The sequence below is a fragment of the Drosophila nasuta genome, chromosome 3, assembly GCF_023558535.2.
Source record: "Drosophila nasuta strain 15112-1781.00 chromosome 3, ASM2355853v1, whole genome shotgun sequence".
NCBI lineage: Eukaryota > Metazoa > Arthropoda > Insecta > Diptera > Drosophilidae > Drosophila > Drosophila nasuta.
Genome location: NC_083457.1, coordinates 38,951,973 through 38,973,422, shown reverse-complemented (window position 1 = coordinate 38,973,422; position 21,450 = coordinate 38,951,973). Strand labels below are relative to the sequence as shown.

The following is a 21,450-nucleotide window of genomic DNA, read 5'->3' as shown; positions in this document are numbered from 1 at the left end:
TTTCACTTTTCATTTTTGCTTTGGTTACTGCTGACTTATGTTTTGGTCAAAAGTATACAACGCATAAAAATCCCTTTCGTATTTTCAATTGCCTGTGTGGATAGAACTATAAGGATGATTTCATCCTGCATAAATGCTTTATAATTTTCTCTGATAACAATATAGAATGTTGAAGAAAATGTTAATAAAGAAAATGTTGAAGAAAAGAAAGAGTTCATTAAGCTGCAACATAATTTATCATATTACTACTACTACTGACCTTTTTCAAGCTAATTGCACACCGAAACCTTCTCTCGTCAATAATTTCGCTGTTTTTAGTCGCAGTAGTTTTTTCCATTTTTTAATTATAGTGCAGAGACTTGAGGTATTATCTCTTAGACAATTGTTTTATTTATTTTATTACTTTGTCTGAAATATTTCATTATTTGAGAATATAAATTGTTTACTTTTATATGAATATGAAAAAAAAATATATAAATTTATTAAACATTTCTTTTCTTTACTTCGTGTTATGCGCAAATGAAATCAAGTTTCAATTTGTTGCAATAAACATCTCGACACTCTTTTATTACAGGCTACATTTTGTTAAACATATATTACATTTGCAATATGCAAATAAAATCAAATTACGCAACAAACCAGTAAATTAATTTCTGCACAATAAAAAAGCTGCAGATGTTTTAATTATATATTATGAGACCAGAGCTATTACGCAAATCTGAATTGATCCGCACTTTAAGAGTCGTTTATGCCATTGATTTGTGCAAAACAGAAAAAAAGGAAGGAGAGAAAAAAAACAAGTACATTTCTTTTACAAGTACAACATTTTTGTATAGTTAATTAACTGTCTAATTATTGTAATGCCTTTTTGTTGTGCCACAACCGCAAAGCTAAAGAGAGCAACAAAAAAAACTAACGGCGAACAATGTTAAATGGAAGGGTATAAAAAGGGTTGGATTAGTTAATGTAAAGGAAATGAATAAAGTGATTAAACAAAAATAAAACCATATATCGAAAAACAAATCAAATTCATATGCCGCAAGAATACTAAAATATACCAAAGCCTATATTGGTATATTGATATAGTATTACATTGAGGATACACCATATAAAAAATACTAGATTGTCAGCCAACGCAACTACAAAAGTAATTTTTAAAGAACTTCTAAAATTTATATCTGATCGCAACCAAATTTTCAGGAAACATCAAAAATTGAGTTATTAATGTACTCAAAAATAAAGCTTTCTATTAGTTTTTTATTTTCCATTTGCTGGACAAATTTCAAACATATAAAAATAGAAAAGTAAATTAAAAAAAGGTTTCAATTTCCATACATACATATATATATGCATTAATTGGATAGAGCTGAGTTGCGCTACTCTTTGCAGGGTATTTGGTAGTCTACTTCGCTGTGTCGCAGACAATTCATACTTGTTTGGCTTGTTGTTGTGGTTGCTGGAAAAAGACATTAAGTAGATTATAGTCTGATTGCATATTTGCGGATATGCGCGCCATAAACACGTACGGACGTGCAGCAACCGCAACAAGCGAACGAACCAACGGACAAACGAACGAGAAAGCGAACGAACGAAACACGGCACAGCACAAAAAATGAGCGCGAAAATCGCGCAAAAATAAAATACGAAAAAAATGCACACTCACATATACTGTGTGTGTGTGTTTGTAGGTGGTGTAGCTGCATACTTATGAAAGGAAAACCTGTAAAACGTACGTGCATCTAACCGCAGACTAAATGACGCCGCCAACGCGCCCTCTCTCCCTTCCTCTTCATCTCTTCCCCTCTTCTATCTCACCTTCATTACTCTGCCAGCTGCCACTTTACCTTCAGCATTGGCTTTGGCTTTGGCTTTGGCTTTGGCTTTGCCTTCGCCTTTGGTTTTAACAGCAGCTTCTGCTTTGACTTCCCAAAAAGCTGTTTGCCACACTTCCGGCTTTTGTGCTGCAGCTGCATTTGCTGCTTCAAGTTCCAAATTCTCAAGTTCCCAAGTTCATTTGCTGCTCATCGAAAGCAACTAAATCACAAGCATTTTATATTTATTCAATTACCTAAATCTTTGCCACAACTTGTTGCTAATTTCCAGCTTTTTATTGTCTTCTACAAAACATCATCGATTTGCACATAAATCGCTTTGCGTATTAAACTCAAGTTTCAGTTTTGTTATCGTTGATATTAATGGCATAACTTCTGCTTTAACAGCTTTATAACTTTATCTGAACTACACTTAAATTTGCTGCAGCATAAGCTGCACTTTTAGTTTTGTTTTAGTATATAAAAAATATGCTCAATGTTGTATACAAATTGTATACAAAAATATAAATATAAATGTGTCAATATTATTTTTATATGGGTAAACATAGTTTTTATTTTTATTAAAATGAGCGTAAAGTTTTGATATTAGATCAATCAATAAATGAGTTGTACATTTTTATCATATATCTTTAATACACTTTTTTAGTTATTTCGAAATATAGTTTTCTTTTTTTTTTAATTTTATTAATATATTTTTGTAATTCTTTTCAAATATCATAAATAACATAGATATTTTTTTTTAATTCTTTCCTTTCTTAAACCTTATTTAAGTGTGCTAAGGTTACGATTTCGTCCTTGTGCTTTTGTGCTCATTTGACATAAAAATGGCTCGTTCGCATTCGCCTTTAGTTGCAACTATAAAATAAAGTTCAATTTGTAAACAAATGAAGTGCATGTTTTTGGGTTTTACGAACCAGTTCATGAAATGCCGCAACTCAACTTGCGAAACGTGAAACAAAACAAAACAAGCGAATGTATCTCTGCCACACATACGAACAGATGTAACACTGTGTGGGTGTGAGTGTAGATGTGTGTGTGTGTGTTTGCTAGCTGGTTGCGCCATAAACCCAAATAGCAGCTATTACTTTATCGCCCAGCAAATGCCACAAAATTGCAGCCAAAAGCTGCTGGCGGCGCTTTTTCGGCCATTTTTCTGCGGGTCTGCACATGTGAGAGTCCTTTGTGTGTGTATGTATGAGTCCTTTATATGTGCAAGTGTGTGTGTGAGGGTGCTAATGCTGTCAGGTAGCGTTCTCGCCCGTTGGCAATAAACAAATAATCATAAATTATGGTGCGAGCAAAACATTTTTAATAGGCCATGCTGTAAATTAGCTATTAATCGCTGTGTCATCAGGGACACTGAGAGTCCTCCACTTTGCCAGGATATGGGCAAGGACAGTAGAGTAGAGGATGTGGCGACATCTTGGGCAGTTGCTGCTAAGGCTACTGCAATTAGGCTTATGCAAATGTCGTCGCGCAATTGGACAGCATTAGCATATGGGGATAAGGATAAGGATAGAGTGTGTGAGTGCACTTTGGGTGCAGAGAATTGAATTGATTTGATTTGATTCGATTCGATTTAATGTCGAGCATAATTTGTGGCCAGCTAGCTAGCATATGCGCACGACTTCAATCAGCTATGTAAAATCTATGTAAAATATTTATATTGCAAGAAGTGTCTATTTCTCTCTCTCTCTCTCTCTCTCTCTCTCTCTCTCTCTCTGGGTGTGTGTGTGTGTGTGTGCGTAATCAGTGCATCGGAACAAGGCAAATGTCATTTGCATAAACATGCACAGACACCAAGAGAGAGCAAGAGAAAGAGGGGGGATAGCTAGAGCTAGGTATCTGGCAGCTACAAGATACACAAGTAGAAAGTCCTTAAAGCAAACTTGTTATGACATTTTGATTATTTATTTAGACAAAAGAGTTGCAGTTGCCGTTGCCGTTGCAAGCCTTGGCAAAATTAGTTTGTTTTGCAAAAGAGAAACCCTGAAATTATTATCAAATAAATAAGCACAGCACAGATACGAGATATTTGGAGACTGCTCCAGCTCCGACTGGACACGACTTCGACTTCCATTTCAAAATTTTGGGCTGGAGGTTGGGAGGCTAAGCAAACAGCATTACTTGAGCTTCAAAATTGTAGCCGAAGTAAAGTCCTGCCAAATAAATATGCAAAGTGCGTGTGTGCAAAGTCTTCCACCCACTCTGCGTATACGTTATTTTCAGTGGTTTATGCATATGATTTCTAGGAGGAATAGAAGAGTGACGGAGGCAAGGACCAGGCAATTGCGGTAAGCATAAATCACTTAAAATTTTGTGCCAAATAAATACAGAAAAAGCCACAAATTCTGGATTTGCATGCTTCAAAGCTGTGTGTGTGTGTGTGTGCGTGCGTGTGTGTGCAAAAGTCAGTATGCGAAATGTGAACTCTCCGTATCAAAATAGATAGAAAAATGTGTGTGGAAGAAAATGAAAATAAATATGTTTCAATCGTTATGCAAATAGACTGGACTCTCTCTCTCTCTCTATCTCTCTCTATCTGTTTCTCTCTCGCACTCTCCCTTTGACTTTAAGGCGTAATAAAGATACTCAAATGACTGGCAGCATTTTATAATACATTTGCCGCATTTGCTTTAAACAAACTTTATACACAATAGTCGAAAATTGTGGAGCGAAAGTGCAGCTTAAAGGCAAATGAAAAAGTTTTTCAACCAACCAACTGAATGGCAATGTGTCGTATACGCAACGCAAAACTTAGCCAGCCGTAAATGGATACATCTTGGCTATAAGTGCATGCCACACACACGCAAACACACACACGCACACACACAGCAACACATCTCACAGACAAAACATGATAACAATTAAAACTTTGTACACTTGGCGTATTTACATTATTCATTTTGGTGTTGGATTCTCTTGTCACATTCGTAATCGTTGTTGCTTTTGTCTCTCTCTCTCTCTCTCTCTCTATCTCTTTCGCTCTATACTTGCAACGTGTACAAGTTCGTTGTTGTCTATTTTTCATTTTACGAGGCACTCGCATCATTGTTGTGCATCAGCTTCAGTTGCAGAGGCAGCTCACTTTTTTTTGTGCTAAACAAATATCCGGCCCCTAAAAGTAGCATAGCAGAGATAGACCAAGAAAAAGAGAGCTAAAGAGAGAAAGAGAGTGAGAAAAAGATAGAGAGAGTAAGAGAGAGAGAGAGAGAGAATGAGAGTGAGTGAGAGAGAGAGATGGTAAAAGAGAGAAAGAGATAGACTGAGTATGTGTTTCGCTTAATAACATTTTAAAATAAATGTTTTATTTATGGCAAAAGGTAATTACGAAGGTCCCATCCAGAGTCCACTCCACTTCAGTTCACTTCACTTCGGTTCAGTTCAGTTCAGTCCTGTCCAGGACATTTCGCACATGATATATGAAACCATAATTACATTAATTAAGCAAATATTTTTACGCACCAAAGTTGCTTCCGCTATTATTGTTGTTGTTGTTGTTGTTGCTGCTGTTGCAGGTCAGCACATTGATTGAGCATATTTATTAAAAGGCTGTTATTGGCCTCATTGTTGCACACACAGCAACAGCAACAACAACAACAACTACAACAATAAATTGATGCATTTTAATTATCATTTATAACGCCAACGTTTCCACATTGTTATGGGCGTGAGACAGCAGCACGTGGCAAGTCGGAGAGGAGAGGGTAGAAGTAAATTTAATGGTCAGGTTCAGGGCCAGATTTAAGATTTCAATATCAACTACTGCTCCAGATCCTTGAGAGCAATATACCCGAGATACTGTTTAAATATCCATAACATTAATAGTTTACGCCAGTGGTGTTTAATAATGAGATCAATATATTTGTACTCAGTTTAGTCATCCACTTGCTTTGTAATGTAGTCAAAAATTATACGACACCTCTAAAATTAATGTTTCGTCGCTCTTAACAGAATGGGAAAACGTAAAAGATCAAAATAAAGTATGAGGAATGCATTCCATTCGAATGGTATCACAAAGAGTAAGGCACAAAATGAGATATTTTTGACTTTGTTTGGATCTCCCGTTTTCAAGTAGAGGCAGGAGTGTAGTACCTATGCACACTGGTTGCGCCCATAGGCCAAAATTCAAAAAAATCGCCATTACCAAAAATGTATGAAAAGTAAACAAATCGCTTCAAAAATGTCCAAGCATCTTAATGGCAAGCTGGATTTTTGTTGAAATCTAACGAAACTTTTTTAAAATATATCGCTGCGTTAAGTTAGCTTATCGTCAAAACAAAATTGCATTTCAAAGTGGTCCAACATTCGCATGAGATGTCAAAATTCGATCATTTAAAAAAAACTTTATTAACTTTAATAAATTCTTCTTGCGATATTAATCTGATTTATTTACTATTTGTTTTATATGGGTAATTCTCTGATAAATGTCCGTGCGACCATCTTTACAGTTAAAAAAAAAAACATAAACTAAAACAATTTTAATAATAAGTGAAGGTTATTCTTAAAGCTTGGGATTAGCACTATTTTTAGAGCTAAGATTGATTATAGAAACTTGTTCTGTTTTACGATAAAATATATAAATTCGTTCATTTTTTGGTTTTGGGTACGAATTTGTTAATTTTTGCAATTACCAGAACAGAAAACAAAACAAAAACCATTCTTAGTTCTAATTAAAGTACTATAAAATTAACCTTTTCTTACTTTTTAAAATTGTGTCGGTTATGTTTTTCTTTTCACTGAAAAGATGGTCGCAAGCGACATCCGTCAGAGAATTACCCATATGTTTGATTAATTATACTTTTTTATGTATTTTGTGTACGTCATTTTCATGTTTAAATAGATTTTTAAATATGTTGCCCCCAATCACACCTTTATGTTATGAGTGTTATCAGTGTATTTGTCAATGTTTGAAGATAATAAAACCGTTAAATGTAGATACTTGCAGATTTGTGTGTAATCATTAATAAACTCAAGCTATCTTACTGTTTTCAAGGTCAAATTTGCAACGCAATCTGCTGCACCTCCTTTGCTTTTCTGATGTTATTCAGGTTGAGGTTCAGGTTCAGTCAGTAAATTTGCATCAGTACTCATTTTCAATATCTACATCATTATTATTATCAATATCAACATCAATATCAAAATCAATATTAACATCGATATGAACACCAATATTATTCCGATATCACGCCTATGCTATTTATAAACATATGTTGTTTATACCCGTTATCCATAGGGTAGAAGGGTATTATAAATTTGTGCCTGCAAGAAGAGGCAGAATAAGGCATCTCCGAACCCATAAAGAATGTTGCATATATTCTTGATCAGCGTCAACAGTCAGGATGATGTAGCCATGAACATCTTGATCTCAGAGGCTAAAGGAGGTGGAACTATAAATTGTTTGTTTAAGACTTTTGCCACGCCTACTTGCGCGCCGCAAATCGAAAAAAAAATCTTATAGCAAGCGTAATTTTGGAGCTAAAGCCACAGTTTTTGATGCATACAATCGTAACTACAGTTATTATGATTCTTGAAAATACAAATTGTTGAAGTTATTAAGGAATTCATTTTATATGGCACACAACGTCGGCTGCAGTCGAGTCATAGTTGCTTTGGCTGACAATCTGGCATATTATACAATTAAATTGCATTATATAATAAAGGTTCACATACTCATTCATACTGAGTCTTCAACATTCATGCTTTTCTACCTACAATAAGACTGAAAAAAATGGATCGGCTGCTTTGACACCTTCGTTGGAATCTAAACAAAAGAATCATAGCAAAGTTGCGCTTCTCTGAATCTATATCTATATGCATGCATATGTACATATAAGCAATAATAAAAATGCAGTTAATTCAAGTGAACATTTTATTTGTTGTTATTGTTAGTGGCTCATATTTCGAACAGCGATCGATGCACAAAGCCAACAACTTCATATTCATAGTTAACAAATCAATAGAAATGCATGTTGACTTGTTGTGTGTGGCAAGTGGTTCTATAAAAAAAGAGAAGAAAAAAAATATTATATTAGTCATGCTTTCTTTAATTTGCATTCGAAATACTCACAAGGTAATAAAATTAAGCTCCATTTATGATATTCCAAGTAACAACCACAATAAGAATGGAGCCGAATGGAGCAGGGATTTTCGTAAATCTGATTTATTTTGCTGATCGTAGCCAATGTTGCAGACTTAACTATTTTCTAGACAGATTTGGCTATTTTGCATGACCTAAAATAATTTGCTATAATAAATAGATGCTATTTTAAATAATTTTTAGTATTTGATTATATTAATTTATTTAAAGTCGACTAAAAAATAATCGACCTTAAAATTTATTGCCTAACAATTTTCGAAAATCGTATATATCGATTCATACGTACCACATCTACCGCCCAGCGTGATTGAATTGTGTATTTTAAATATTAAAATATTATTTACCCTTTGTAGTTTTTGGTTATCTGGCAATGCTGCCATCCCTACATTCAAATTCAAATTTGTGCGGTGATCGTTTGCAAAATATTTCTAAAATGTATAAACAAAAAGTTTGCGGAGCTTGGTCGCAAGATCCCCAATTTAAGGACTGTATTACGAAAGATTTGACTAACAAAGCAAAAGCATTTTGTAAATATTGTAAGTGCACATGAATGTAAATGCACTTAAAATCCCACGTTGAAACAAAAAAACACAAGAGTAATCTTGAAGTACGGCGAGGCAACCAAGCAATTGAGTTTCCCAAAGTATCTACAGAGACATCCTCAAGACGGACATGGCTAGATCGTCTCGACTGTTGACGCTGATCAAGAATATATATACTTTATAGGGTCGGAGATGCCTCCTTCTACCTGTTATATACATTTCCTGTCGGCAAAAAGTTATAATACCCTTCTATCCTATGGGTAGCGGGTATAGCACTATATAATAGTCATTCATTCATTCATGCTTTTCTACCTAAAAAGAGAGCAAACACCTTCGTTATAACCTAAATAAAAAGCTCATAGCAAAGTCGCGCTTCTCTGAATCTATATCTATGTGCATACATATGTACATATAAGCAGTAATAAAAATGCATTTAATTCAAATGAACATTTTACTTGTTGTAATCGGCTTATATTTCCGATCAAATCGAACAGCGAACAATTTAATATTCATAGTTAAATCAATGGAAATGCATGTTGACTTGTTGTGTGTGGTAAGTGGTTCTATAAAAAAGAGGGAAAGGAATATATTATATTAGTCATGCTTTCTTTAATTTACATTCGAAATACTCACAAGGTAATAAAATTAGGCTCCATTGTTGATTAGCCAAATAACAACCGCAATAAAAAAGCAGAATACCAACACATTCACAGTGACGATGAGGCAGAGATTTTCCTGAATGTTCAACATGTTGCTCGTGTTATTTTCCCAAAGAGCGACACACGACTGAACCGTAGATTGCAACACGCACACAGACTTCATTGATCGTAACATGTTTGTGGTGAAAAACGACGAAGCAACGTGCATTCGTGGTGAATATTGAACAAATGAATGCCTATGTTTAATTCCAGCTGGGGGCATCGAAGCAACATGCATCAGAATCTTGAACAAATAAATGAATGAATGCATTGAGAATATTTACACCGAGGTGAAAAACGAAGCTAAAAATTTGTTGATCTGTGGTTAAATCGAAAATATGTTACTTATTCCCATTCGAATACCGAGTTTTTCGTGGTGGAAAGCGACGTATCATAGATCTGAGGAGAACATTGAACAAAAGAAAAGTTCGTTGAAAACGTCTATTTCAATTTTGGATTAAGCGGCAATATGCAAATCTGCCAATATTTTGCCATAGCTTTCCGATCTCGTCTGCTCTTAATATTCAATCGGATGCTGAATGCCATCGTTGTCCAGTCCTTCACCTCCGATATCTCAAACTGTCCGGCTATGATGTTATCAATCAGATCGTACAGACTTTCGGTCCCCAGTATGCTGAATTTGAGTTCGAGGCATGTGTGAGGATTGTTTTGGTGAACACCAATATCATAACGCTCAGGAACGGACCTAAATAAATTGCTGAGTGGAAGAGAAGACACATTAGATAACTTGTTGAATCGAAACGATCGAAAAAATGCACTTACTTGTATGATGTGCCGCACATGTCGCACACCAACAGCTCAGCGAGATGTCTTGTTAGATCAATAAGTTTATCCGCATCGTTGTCTATCGTCTTTATCCTCTCAGAAAAATAAATACCCCCGACTTGAATGCCCAGCTGCCAATGCATCAGATTCTTTTCCCCTTTGATCCCCCGAAACCCGCGAAATTTACGCAACATTGTCAAGAGCGTTATCAAATTGTTCAAACGCAGTTGCTGCAGCTGCAACTTGTCGGCGGCATTTTGAAAAGGTCGTCTTGGAGTGAAATCCTCCTCCAGCTTTTTGTAGAAGTCATACAGAAAATTTTGCATTTTCGAAACACTCCCAACCTCATGCCTGTCATCAAATAGTTGCGGCAAGACACTAACAAAACTTGGTATATAACCAGCTGAAACATATAAGCCAACCGCATCGTCCAAAACCTGTAAATGCAAATCTCAATTAGAAAAATGTGTTTTATCGCCCATGCCCAGCATAACACTCTCACCTTTGAAATTATAGGCGGCATCGGGTCGTCGGAGTTGACAATGCTTCGCTGATGATGGATAAAACACTTGTATTCCTGCAACATAAAGTCATCATAGTCCGCCTTCAGTTTGACCGAGGCATTGGCCAACGATAATCGCGCCGTCGCATCCAATTTGCCAAAGAGCAGATGCAGCGGTCCGGATGGCAAAATCCCCAAACGCACCATCAGCGGCTGCGTACTCAACTGGAGACGAGTGCGTTTAGCAATCGGTTCATCAACATCACCAACACATAATTGTCGGCGCTTCATATTTCAATTCGAATATATTACAGATAAAAAAATTAAAAATGTATGTTTTGCTTTTGCTTTGTTGGGCTGTTCTTAAATAATTCTACTGCCGATTGTTTTGAATCTTGAAACGAAATGTTTATTCAATGAGTTTTTCATCGCCTACTAGAACTAGGAAAAAAACTTGTTATCGAATTTGACATTAAATTAATCGAAGAGGTGACGTTATAATACACATTCTCAATATATATGTGTGATATTTAGTAAATACATATTTAAATATCTGTCAAAATTGCTTTTCATAATTTGTTAAACAAATGGCCATAGTAAATATTTGGTTGCAACACTTTACGCTAATTACATTGTATAATATTAATAGTTATAAACATTTTTTTTGGTTTTAATTTGAAAGTAGAGCACCTTAAATCGATTAAATATTGATTTATTCATTGAGTATAAGTTCTATACACCGTCTTTTTATACACTAGATTTCATATATATATGTATATATTATTCATTACAAGAAGGCCTGCAAATTGGTCAAAGTTGTTGTCCGGAGTGCTGTGATAGATTGAGCATTGAGTTGCGAGCTGTGAGAATTTTCCGGGTTATGTGAGCAAGGTGATTTCTTTGAATAACTAGACATAGATCAACTATGTGAAAGTAGAAAGAGGGAGGAAGGGGTTACAACTCAATTGATAATACTAGAAATCGTGACACATTTGAATGGCATTTGCATTGCCAACTAAATTATGGTACACACACAACTTAACAAAACAAATACAATGAATAAATTATCGAATTTAAGTACACGCTGATGCGTTAAGCTCTTTCAGCGTACTAACGAAATGCTAATGCTCTATGGATGACAAGGACAAGGAGTATAAGATATATATATATATAGACTCGCATAAGTTAACATTACATATACAATATGATGTTATGAATAATATAATATTTGGACTTAAACACTATGCAAAATATAACCCCAGAAAATGAAGAAGAAGTCTCAAGTTCGTCGCGCCTTTCTACGGCTTGTCAAAGCCAGCGAAATCCGATGCCTCCGATTCATCATCATCCCGCTCCACACCTATGCAATGGATGCCAGTTCGCAGCATGGGCGTTCCCTTGCCCTTGCCCAGCACTCGGGCGGCAATCACCAGCTGGAGCACTTCCTTTGCATTGCTCGAGTTGACGATGTGCAGCGTTTCGCGCAACAGTTTCTCCTTGTAGGCAAAGAACTCGATCTTCATCTCGTAGAAATCATGCTCATCGTGTTTGGTCCCAGTGAACTCGGTGATCCGACAGTGCAGATTCGGTGTGGCGCTCACAACCGGCTCGAATTTCGTATCGGGCGTGCCGGTGTTGTTGAACAGCGTCACCGGCAAATTGAGATCGATCAGATACCGATGATTGATTTGGAGAAAGCCCAGACTTATGGCAATTGTGTCGCCTGACCTTTGATATGTCACACAGCTGTCGGAACCAAAGTCATCAGTTTTTAGGGTCGCCGCATCGAAGTGTACATGATGATCTGGAAAAAACAGATGGGAAATTAGTTATTTCCTTTTATTTAAAAGGTCAGCAAATGAAAGTCATTTAAGCAACTCGCTCACGTGTGACAAATCAAATTCACAGTATGTAAATGGAAGAGGGAGTTGTATTTAAATTGGGCTGAGTAATTTGGGAAAAGAAAACAAAAGCACAAAGTGAAGCCAATAATCAGAGAAACAACCATATTAAAGCCTCCATTACACTAAGAAACGGAATCCGTTTACCCATTTTAGTAACAATACTTTTAAAAATAAATGTCAGAATATTAGAGTTATCTTTTACACAAAAATAACTGCAGTTTACATCAATAATTGATGCAATTAACTCAGGTATGCAACTAAATAAAATAATAGTAAATATTAATATAAAATTAAAGTGCTTTCCTTTAGTATTTCATGTACGTTGTTTAGCATTTATCAAATATTTTTTCGGACACTTCCAATATTAAAGTAATTATTTATTAATATTCTTTTTTAAATAAGTTGAATGACATATTATATTTTTTATTTCGATAAAAATGACAATCCTTTTTTCTATTTTCAATAAAAATTTAATTAAATTGTGAAATTGGTCCTATTTGAGAATTTAAATGACAAAACATACATATAAAATACCTTTCAATCAATAAGGTCTTCTTTAAAAAAAAATACCAAGTGGTACATTTTGATGCCAAATTTTAGAAATTCAGGATTTAGGAAATCAAATATTTTAGTTCTTGACTTTATTATAATAGATATTAAATTTAAACTTAATTCCCGAATTATTTTTTCTGTGTAAACACGCAAGAAAACTGAGTTAATTTTCTTAGTACTCTCTTTAGCTTAAGCTTTTCAATTTGTTTAGAATTTTTTTAGGACTCATTGTATTGGGACATCGTCAAAACTAAAGAAATAGGCTTTTCATTTTTTTTTTTTTTTAGTATTTTTTTGTACACTTTGTACTAAGATATCGTTAAAATTAAAGACGTAATTATGTAGAAAACTAATTTAAATAAATTGAAAAAAACAATTTAAGTATTTTTTTTAATTTGATTAAAAATTTCCTATTAATTATTATTTTAAAAATGTAATCGAATTTCTAACTTTCATCATTAAAGGCAGAACTGAAGACGCAACCTGCTGCCAAATTTTTTCATAATAAGTACAATATCTGACCCTTGCTTTTGTTGACTAGTGTAGCATAGCTCACATGCGCAGTGCGCACAAGAAGCGCATTGTTGTTGCCTGGCAACCAGTTGCATCTTCTCTAGCATGCGGCATGCGGCAAAGCAAGGCGACGTTTGGCAATTTGCATATTTGCCATTGGTAAACACTATTAATTAGAATTAGTGGCTAAATCAATGGCAGGTAAGCCGCATAAAAGAGTATTTCGAGTATGCGTTGTACACGAGCGTTCCCTTCTCACCTCCTCTCTCTCTCTCATTCCTCTTAACAACACATTTTGTATGCGCGCACTATTCGAGCCCAAATAGATAAATAAACAAACAAACAGCAGCAAACGGCGAAGCAAACAGTTGCCGCTGTGGTCGCTGTGGCAATTAAGTAAACTTCCACAATAAAGACGACTATGGAGATGACGACGATTATGCTGATGATGTTGGCCAATAATGATGAAAATGATGATGATGATGACGAAGCCGAGGAAATTGCGTGTAAGCGCGTAATTAAACACGCCAGAGGGCGGCGAAAAATAAGAGAAGAACGTTTTCCGTTCTGTATTTCGTACACAGATTCGTTTACTGCCTTGCCAAGGCCAACAACAAGAACACTTTGGGCCAGGTTACTCTCGAGCTCAAATTGCATTAAAATTGGGTCAACTGGGACCAAGAACCCAACATGCACTCGTTGCTTGTGATTTGTCGTTGATTAAAACACTGGGAATTCAATTCAGACAAAAGACTAGAGGGGGAAAAAACAAAAATAGAGCTACGGTCGAGTGTGCTCGACTGTGAGATACCCAGTACAAATTAAAAAAATGAAAAAACAGTTAGGTATTATTCTAAAAATATACCAAGCTAATATACCGATAAGTTACTAATTATAACGAAGACTATTATACATCGATATACTACTACTTTTAAAATATACCATAGAGTGGGTATAAAGAAATGCCGACATAATTCTAAAATATACCAAAGACAATTATTCCTCGATATACTACTGCAATCAAAATACACCGTATAATGACCGTGGGTATTATATTATACTAAGCTAATATACCGACACATTACTAAAATATACCGAAGACTATCATTTATCGATTTACTATTACATTCAAAATATTCCACATAGCTTAAAATATACCATAAAGTTCAAAATATTCCACACGAACAACGGGACATGGTTATAACGCTGTTTGGCTGTTGCTTTATGGGGTCGGAGATGCCTTTTGCCCTTCGGGAAGCGGGTATAAAAATATGAATGGGTTCTTGGCATTTTCAAATTGTATAGAACATGCAATCCAGCAAAGTTCTTTCATTGGTTTTTATTAGTGCTATAAATACACGCCTCCCTCCTCCTTACCCAATTAGCAATCGCATTTTACAGTCCGCTAATCGTTGGCATGAGAGTCTCAAGTCACACCAATAAAATGAGTTGTTTTACAATCCAATTAGCATAGTTTGTGACTTTGTTATGAAATTATAATATTTTGAAAACAAGAATTTCGCGCCACATTCACAGACAAGTAAGTTCATTGCTTGCCATTTTAGTTCACTCGATGGCCATAGAAAATAGGCAACAAAACGACGAAATTCGTGGCCGCCAAAAAACAAACGTTGGCTATAATTAGAAGTTTTAGTGTTCGCAATACGAAAAAACGTTGACCAATAAAGCAAACTGAGCGAAAGTTTCAGTTCAACTTGCAACAAAATGTCGAAATAATTCATTCAACTGAAGCACTAAATTTTATGTTTATGCGATGAAAGTTTTGTGAGCATGTATACACGAATGCAACTGCATATAATATTTGAGATTAGTGGGAGAGATAATTACTTAATGATGTAAAAAAATAACTTGTTTATTTGCCAAACATTAGGAAGATAAAAAAAATCTCATTTAAAAAGACTACCTAAATAACTTTTAATACTTTCTCTTTAGAAAAAAACCTGTTGCAACCTTGCATTGATTTTCTTTAAATTTATATATTTTGATACTATTTATTTTCTTCTAATATTGTTAGATTAATTTTCTTTAAAATAATCTTTAATTTATATATTTTGATACTATTTATTTTCTTCTAATATTGTTAGATTAATTTTCTTTAAATTAATCTTTAGTTATTAAAGAAGCTTTTAATGATTATGAATTAGATTGCAAACATCTTTAGAAATACTTATCATAATTTACAAAACAAAATTTAATAGACAATAAAATATTTTAATTTCGTTACAAAATCATGCTCAAAATCTTTTAGCTTTAAATGTTTTCAATCAAACTGTCATTTATTATTTGATCAGCGCTTTTTGGTGATCATAATTGAAATATCTTTAAACATTCTATAGATTCTCTATAAAGTAGAATCGCTTCTCGTTTTTATGCTTCGCAGAGCGTGAAATAGCAAAACGTGACAAGTGCATGGCATAAACACTTGTGCCACATAAGTAGCTGTGTATTCAAATGATATTTCCTTTTGTTTTATATATACAATGTAGAATTTCTATATATATAGAATAGGTACATATTTATATTGATATTCGTTGTGTTGTCGCTTCTTTTTCTTTCTGCAGACTGAAGAATGTCTGCGCAAACGATTCTTTGCTTTTTTTGTTTTGGCTCTTCGCCCGGTTTACCAAAGACGTCATGAGTACTCATAAATGTCTCTGTACGAATGTGAATGTGAGTGTGTGTGAATATAGTTCAGCCAGATTGAGATTTATTTGCGTTTAATGTGACTTTAATTTGTGCAGTTGTGTTTACAGGGAAAAACTCATCGCATTGCGACACAGCACAAAAATTTTACCAATTTCGTTTTCGTTTTTTATTTTATACGTTTTTTTTTTTGCATTTTACTTTATTTTCTGCTGTCTAATGTAAAATTGAAGCGATTTCCGCAGCCGTGTAATTTGTTGTGTATGCAAACAATTTATTGTAATCCAGCAAAATCTGCTTAAAACGCGACTTCACAACAAGTCAACAACAATGGAGGCTAAATATAAAAAGATGTTCCCCCTCCCTTCCTTTCCTCTCTCTCTTCACTTTTGGATTGCGCATTTAATTTGAATTCGTGTAAAGTGTCGCGTAGAGGGAAGAGAGATTTCTTTTCTTTACTTTTTCGCTTGATTTTTAAATGAAAATTCGCTTGGAAAGTCACGCTCTGTGTGACTCTCGCAATCAAATGCTGATCGAATCATTTTTCTATTTGACCCAAAACAATCGAAACGACAAAAAAAACTTTTTTTGACTCTGATTTCTGTACATCTTCTGTCACTCTCCATTGTCTCTCGCTTTGAGCTGATCAATTGATTGACTTTGGCCGTTTATACAAAAATAATAATAAAAAAGAACTTTTCAATTGGTTTGTTATGTGGTTCTATTTATCTACATATATATGTTATATATATTAATTAACGTTCAACGTTGCAGGGGGCCAACGAGATGATATCCCATCTATTTGGGCAACAATATCCCATCGCAGTACAGTGAAACCTTTGCTCGTTACGCTCGGCTGTCATCTCCCACTATGACGTACGAACAGCGTCTCTCTCTCTCTCTCTGTTTCTCTCTCTCAGTCTCAGTCTCTTGACAATCACATGTTGTTCATCTGATACTTTATATTATTGTGTAGACAGAAAGAGAGAGAGACAGAGAAGAGAGGAAGAGAAGTATATTCGCTAACAATGCTACGGGGAGAGGCACGTATTTAATTTGATTGCTCGAGCTTATTTCAATATTCCCGAACAATAAATAAACAGCAACAATTGGGCACGAATTGAATGCATAAATCTTACTCAAGTGCCAGCGACTACAACATTTGTTAGGCATTTTCTACAATTAAACTTAAGCTCAACTAACTTATACAACAGGTTTACAATTCTTATTTAGCGATTAACAGATCTTATACTAAGAAATTTTACATCTTTTATATGGGATCTTTCACTAGTATATACTGTAAGGGATATTTCACTAGTACATATTATAGGGAATTGATTATTAGTATATATTATAAGTGATCTTGTACTATTATATACTATAAGGGATTTTATTTTAGTATATATTATGTTAGATCTTTTATAAGGAATCTTTCACTAGTATAAACAAGGGATTTTTTAATAGTATTTACTACAAATGATGTTTTCATAGTAAATATATACTATAAACGATGTTATAATAGTATACTAGTCATACTACAAGGGATGCTTTATTACTATATATACATAGATTTATAAGGGGTCTTTTACTAGTACATACTACAAGGAATCTTGTTATAGAATATGAATTAAGGGATTCGTATTCTACAATAGTTTTTTTTTGATAATTGAAACTTTATTGTTTAAATGGTAATGACAATTATTTTAACAGTTTCTAAGTACACTTCGAATTAATGCATATATTCTCTTCAAAACCAGATGTTTCAATATAACCATTCTTTATAATGGTTTTTTAACAATAATTACATCTAAGTATGTTAAGAGTTAACATTCTGAAAAATTTTCGCTTTCCAAAAATTAAAAATCTATATAATATAAACTCTATATCACGGCACACAACAAATTTACCGCTCTTCAACACTTTTCTTTATAATACTAAATACTCTTTCAAAATAATTTTTTTCCCTGCATAAAACACAACTACAAAATATATTACAAGCAAGTGTAATGTCAGGGTCGCCATCTAATTGTATCTTAAGTGGTTACTGTCTGTCTATGGAGACTTCACTGTACTCTTCCTCGCTTTTAAGTGGAATGGCCTTTCGTGTTTCGCAAGCAGCAGCCTAATTTCATTTTTCGGCTGACTGTGATGTCATTTGAAAAGGGGGCAAATAGACGGAGGCAACATAGTATATAGACTGAACAACAATATTTGCTGGCCCCCAATAGAGGACACACGATCCGCAAAAATGCATAACAAAATAAGCAATGTACGTGTGTGTGTTTGGAAAGCAAAGCAATTGTTGAGGTGTTGCGGGACATCTATCAATCAGACACCCTCGGAAACAGATGCCAGTTACAATATGTTGTGTGTGATGAGGGCGGCCCCCAAGGGAGGTGGAGAGGGAGAGGGGAGGAAGGCAGCCAGCTGCAGCAGCCGTTACAATAAAAACGTGCCACTATAAATAGAAAACAACTAAAGCAACAACAACAAAACTGTATGCAAATATGAATGTGGATATCTGTGAGTGTGTGTTTGTGTGTGTGTTTTCTGCTATCTTTGCTCGAGCAACAATAAAACATTTGTTGACAGCATCGCATTGTGCAATTAAATTAAAAAGGCAAGCAGTAGAGAAATAAATGCAGCAAGCGGCGCCAGCTAAGCGAGAACGAGCTGCGTTCTCAGGTATGAGGTCTCAGGTGGCACATGAAAGCGATAATTGCGCCGATCAGATTGCTAACTAACCACATAAAACACACAAGCCACATACACAGATACAGCACACACACACACACACTCGTAGATACTTATACTCTAACACAATCTTACTCCCACCTGCTTCACATGTTCTTAAGTAATCGACGTCGGTTTCGTTTTCTCACAACGATGACAAATTGTTAAATTGATAATTGCAACACCTATTTGTTATTATTTTCTCTCTGTCTTTCTCTATTTTCTTGTCATGTTTCCCACTCTTTGCTAGTTTATTACCTGCAATTCATTACTGCCATAAATAAAGCGAATTATTAATAGAAATGGCAACTAATCTAGCTAAAAGTTGAGCCATAAAAATATAATTTGAGAAAAAAAAGGGCATAATAAAGTTGTGTTAATTTACGATTAAGTGCGATTTACTACCGAAATGTTCAGATATAAGTAAGTATTATATATTCCCAATTAGTAAGATTGAACTGCGATGACATTAACACTAAACTGCGATTGTGGGAACAATTGGAAAACGCAATTAGAATTCACAAGTCTGACAATAACTATATAGAAATATATTTTGTTGAAATTACGGAAATATCTAAAGGTAATTTGATTAACAACAAACTGTGATAGTGGGAACAATTAGAATGTGTCTAATAATAATTGTTATACCCAAATCTGTGCAACAAATAAACAAGTTTAATACTATATAACAAATATGTAAAACTTATGCGAGCTGGCGTTTTGCAAAAAAAAATCATTTAACACCAAACTGTGATTGTGGGAACAATTGAAGCGTGCCTAGTTTTTAAAATAGAAATAAGTCTAATGCATAATAATAAAAACAAACAAATATATGTATTTTTGAAAAGATTTTTCAAATTTGTTAACACACATTTAAAATCAAATTTAATTCATACATTTTATTGATGTTTATATTATTTTGATTTCTTTACGAAATGCTCTTCCAATAATAAATATTTATACCTATTAGTAATATAGTTATCCTAGAAACATTGTTTATTGTTTCTATCTATACAAATGAATCAAAAACAATTTGAAAAATTTGTGTTTTAAAAATGAAAAAGATTAATAAAAATTTTAATTGAATTGAATTGTAAAATTACAAGGCATTCTCTTTAAACAATTCATACCATTTATTCCCATACTTAAGTTGGATTTAAAATAAAAAAAAAAGCTGTATATAAAAGAAAACTTTAAAGTCGAAATTATAAATTTACTTTGGAAATGCGAAAAAATATATTCGACCTAATCTAAAATAAAAAGCACAATAATTTGTACTATTTTTATAAAAATCATAACTAATCTTGATTGGCATAGTTTGTATTTAATCTTAAAAAAGTTCAATCAATCGTCGTAGATAAAGATTTATTATTGGTAATTTCCCCCAAAAGTTCTAAGTATAGTCCAAGAGTATTTGATATTCTTTTTAAATTATCTATCTTTTTTGCTTTTCAGTAGTCATTTCATATGTTGTTAACAATATTTTTTGATAGTGTTTGCAGTGAGCTTTGCTAAAATTTTGATAAGCTGCAGAGCGGGGAGAAGGGGAGGAGAAGGAGAACGTTACGATAAGCGAACAGCAAATGTTACGGCCTTGTGATTTAATTGGACAGCTACGCACCCCCCTTCCCCTCACCCATCAACAACAAAACCCGGACATGCACAAACATGACAGCTTTAAGTATGGTTGTCGTTGGCGCTACTGCAGCACACATACACACGCACACACACACACACAGACATAACATCCTCATATTGAAAATTGGCTTAAACTTGACCATGAGCAAATATTATTTTTAATGTTACGGATACGGGGAAAAGAAAGAAAAGCAAAACAAGACAAGGCCAGCGGCAGAAGCAGAAGCAACAACCACAACAACAACAACAAAGTGTGGGAATATTGTGAACTGTCGATATTTTGATTTCTTCCTGTGGTCACCGACAAAACAAATCAGAAAACATAACAACAACAACAACAACATCGACAAAGTCGAGAATGGCAAGCAAAAACTGTCAAGGCGACCAACACACGGAATGGGAGGGAAGGGAAGGGATCCATAACAAATTCCCCAACTCATATTATAAAGCGCGCGCAGAACTCAAAATGAAATTAAGTTTTGCTTTTTGCCGGCATTAAGGCGAATTGGAAATGGGGAAAGGGAGAAATCGAAGGTAAACAAAAAATTGAATTTACCTGACGGTTGCTCGACGGCGTCGGTGGCGCAATCAGTCATTTTATCTGCTGTAGTGTACTGTGTAAATGCAAATTGTTGATTGTCTAATGCAAACTATTGTTTTGCACGCTATTTGTTGTTCAGAAAGACGTCTCAAATTATAAGTCGCTACAATAATTCCTTTTAATTGCCAGCAATAACACAGAGACGCGAATGCTATCGACGCCAAACAATAGAGTAAACTAATGCTGTGTGCCCAGGCAGTGAGAGTCCATAAAGGCCGCACAACACATTGTTCTTAATGTACTATTTATAGACTTAAAATACCAAATGGGTAGATTATGTCTTAATTTATATTTACCGCTTTTCGTAACAATAGTTAATTTGCAACAAAAATTAAAATAAAAACTAATATGAATTCATAGTTTTAACTACTCAATTAAAAAATGT

General features: G+C 34.4%; 2 protein-coding genes and 1 long non-coding RNA gene across 5 annotated transcripts; all 3 read right to left on the bottom strand.

Moving 5' to 3' along the window:
* Window positions 1-7,701: 7,701 nt before the first annotated feature.
* Window positions 7,702-8,909, bottom strand: LOC132790559 (uncharacterized). 2 transcript variants are annotated; one of them, XR_009632811.1, is made up of 3 exons: window positions 8,219-8,909; window positions 7,903-8,079; window positions 7,702-7,831 (listed from the first exon to the last, which is right to left on the bottom strand). It is a non-coding gene; the product is annotated as an uncharacterized LOC132790559 (long non-coding RNA). The 2 variants fall into 2 exon arrangements; XR_009632810.1 differs by having other exon boundaries at window positions 7,903-8,066; window positions 8,219-8,906.
* Window positions 8,910-8,929: 20 nt separating this feature from the next.
* Window positions 8,930-10,858, bottom strand: LOC132790557 (uncharacterized). Of its 2 annotated transcripts, XM_060799127.1 has the most exons (5): window positions 10,461-10,858; window positions 9,956-10,395; window positions 9,536-9,890; window positions 9,108-9,475; window positions 8,930-9,037 (listed from the first exon to the last, which is right to left on the bottom strand). In XM_060799127.1, exons 1-3 carry the CDS (start codon window positions 10,749-10,751, stop codon window positions 9,614-9,616), a joined length of 1,008 nt encoding a protein of 335 aa, XP_060655110.1. In that variant the 5' UTR covers window positions 10,752-10,858; the 3' UTR covers window positions 8,930-9,037; window positions 9,108-9,475; window positions 9,536-9,613. The 2 variants fall into 2 exon arrangements, with proteins under 2 accessions (XP_060655110.1, XP_060655109.1); XM_060799126.1 differs by having other exon boundaries at window positions 9,108-9,890.
* Window positions 10,859-11,612: 754 nt separating this feature from the next.
* On the bottom strand, window positions 11,613-21,249 carry LOC132790558 (adipose-secreted signaling protein). Its single transcript, XM_060799128.1, has 2 exons — window positions 21,021-21,249; window positions 11,613-12,264 (listed from the first exon to the last, which is right to left on the bottom strand). Exons 1-2 carry the CDS (start codon window positions 21,058-21,060, stop codon window positions 11,759-11,761), a joined length of 546 nt encoding a protein of 181 aa, XP_060655111.1. The 5' UTR covers window positions 21,061-21,249; the 3' UTR covers window positions 11,613-11,758.
* Between the last annotated feature and the right edge of the window lie 201 nt (window positions 21,250-21,450).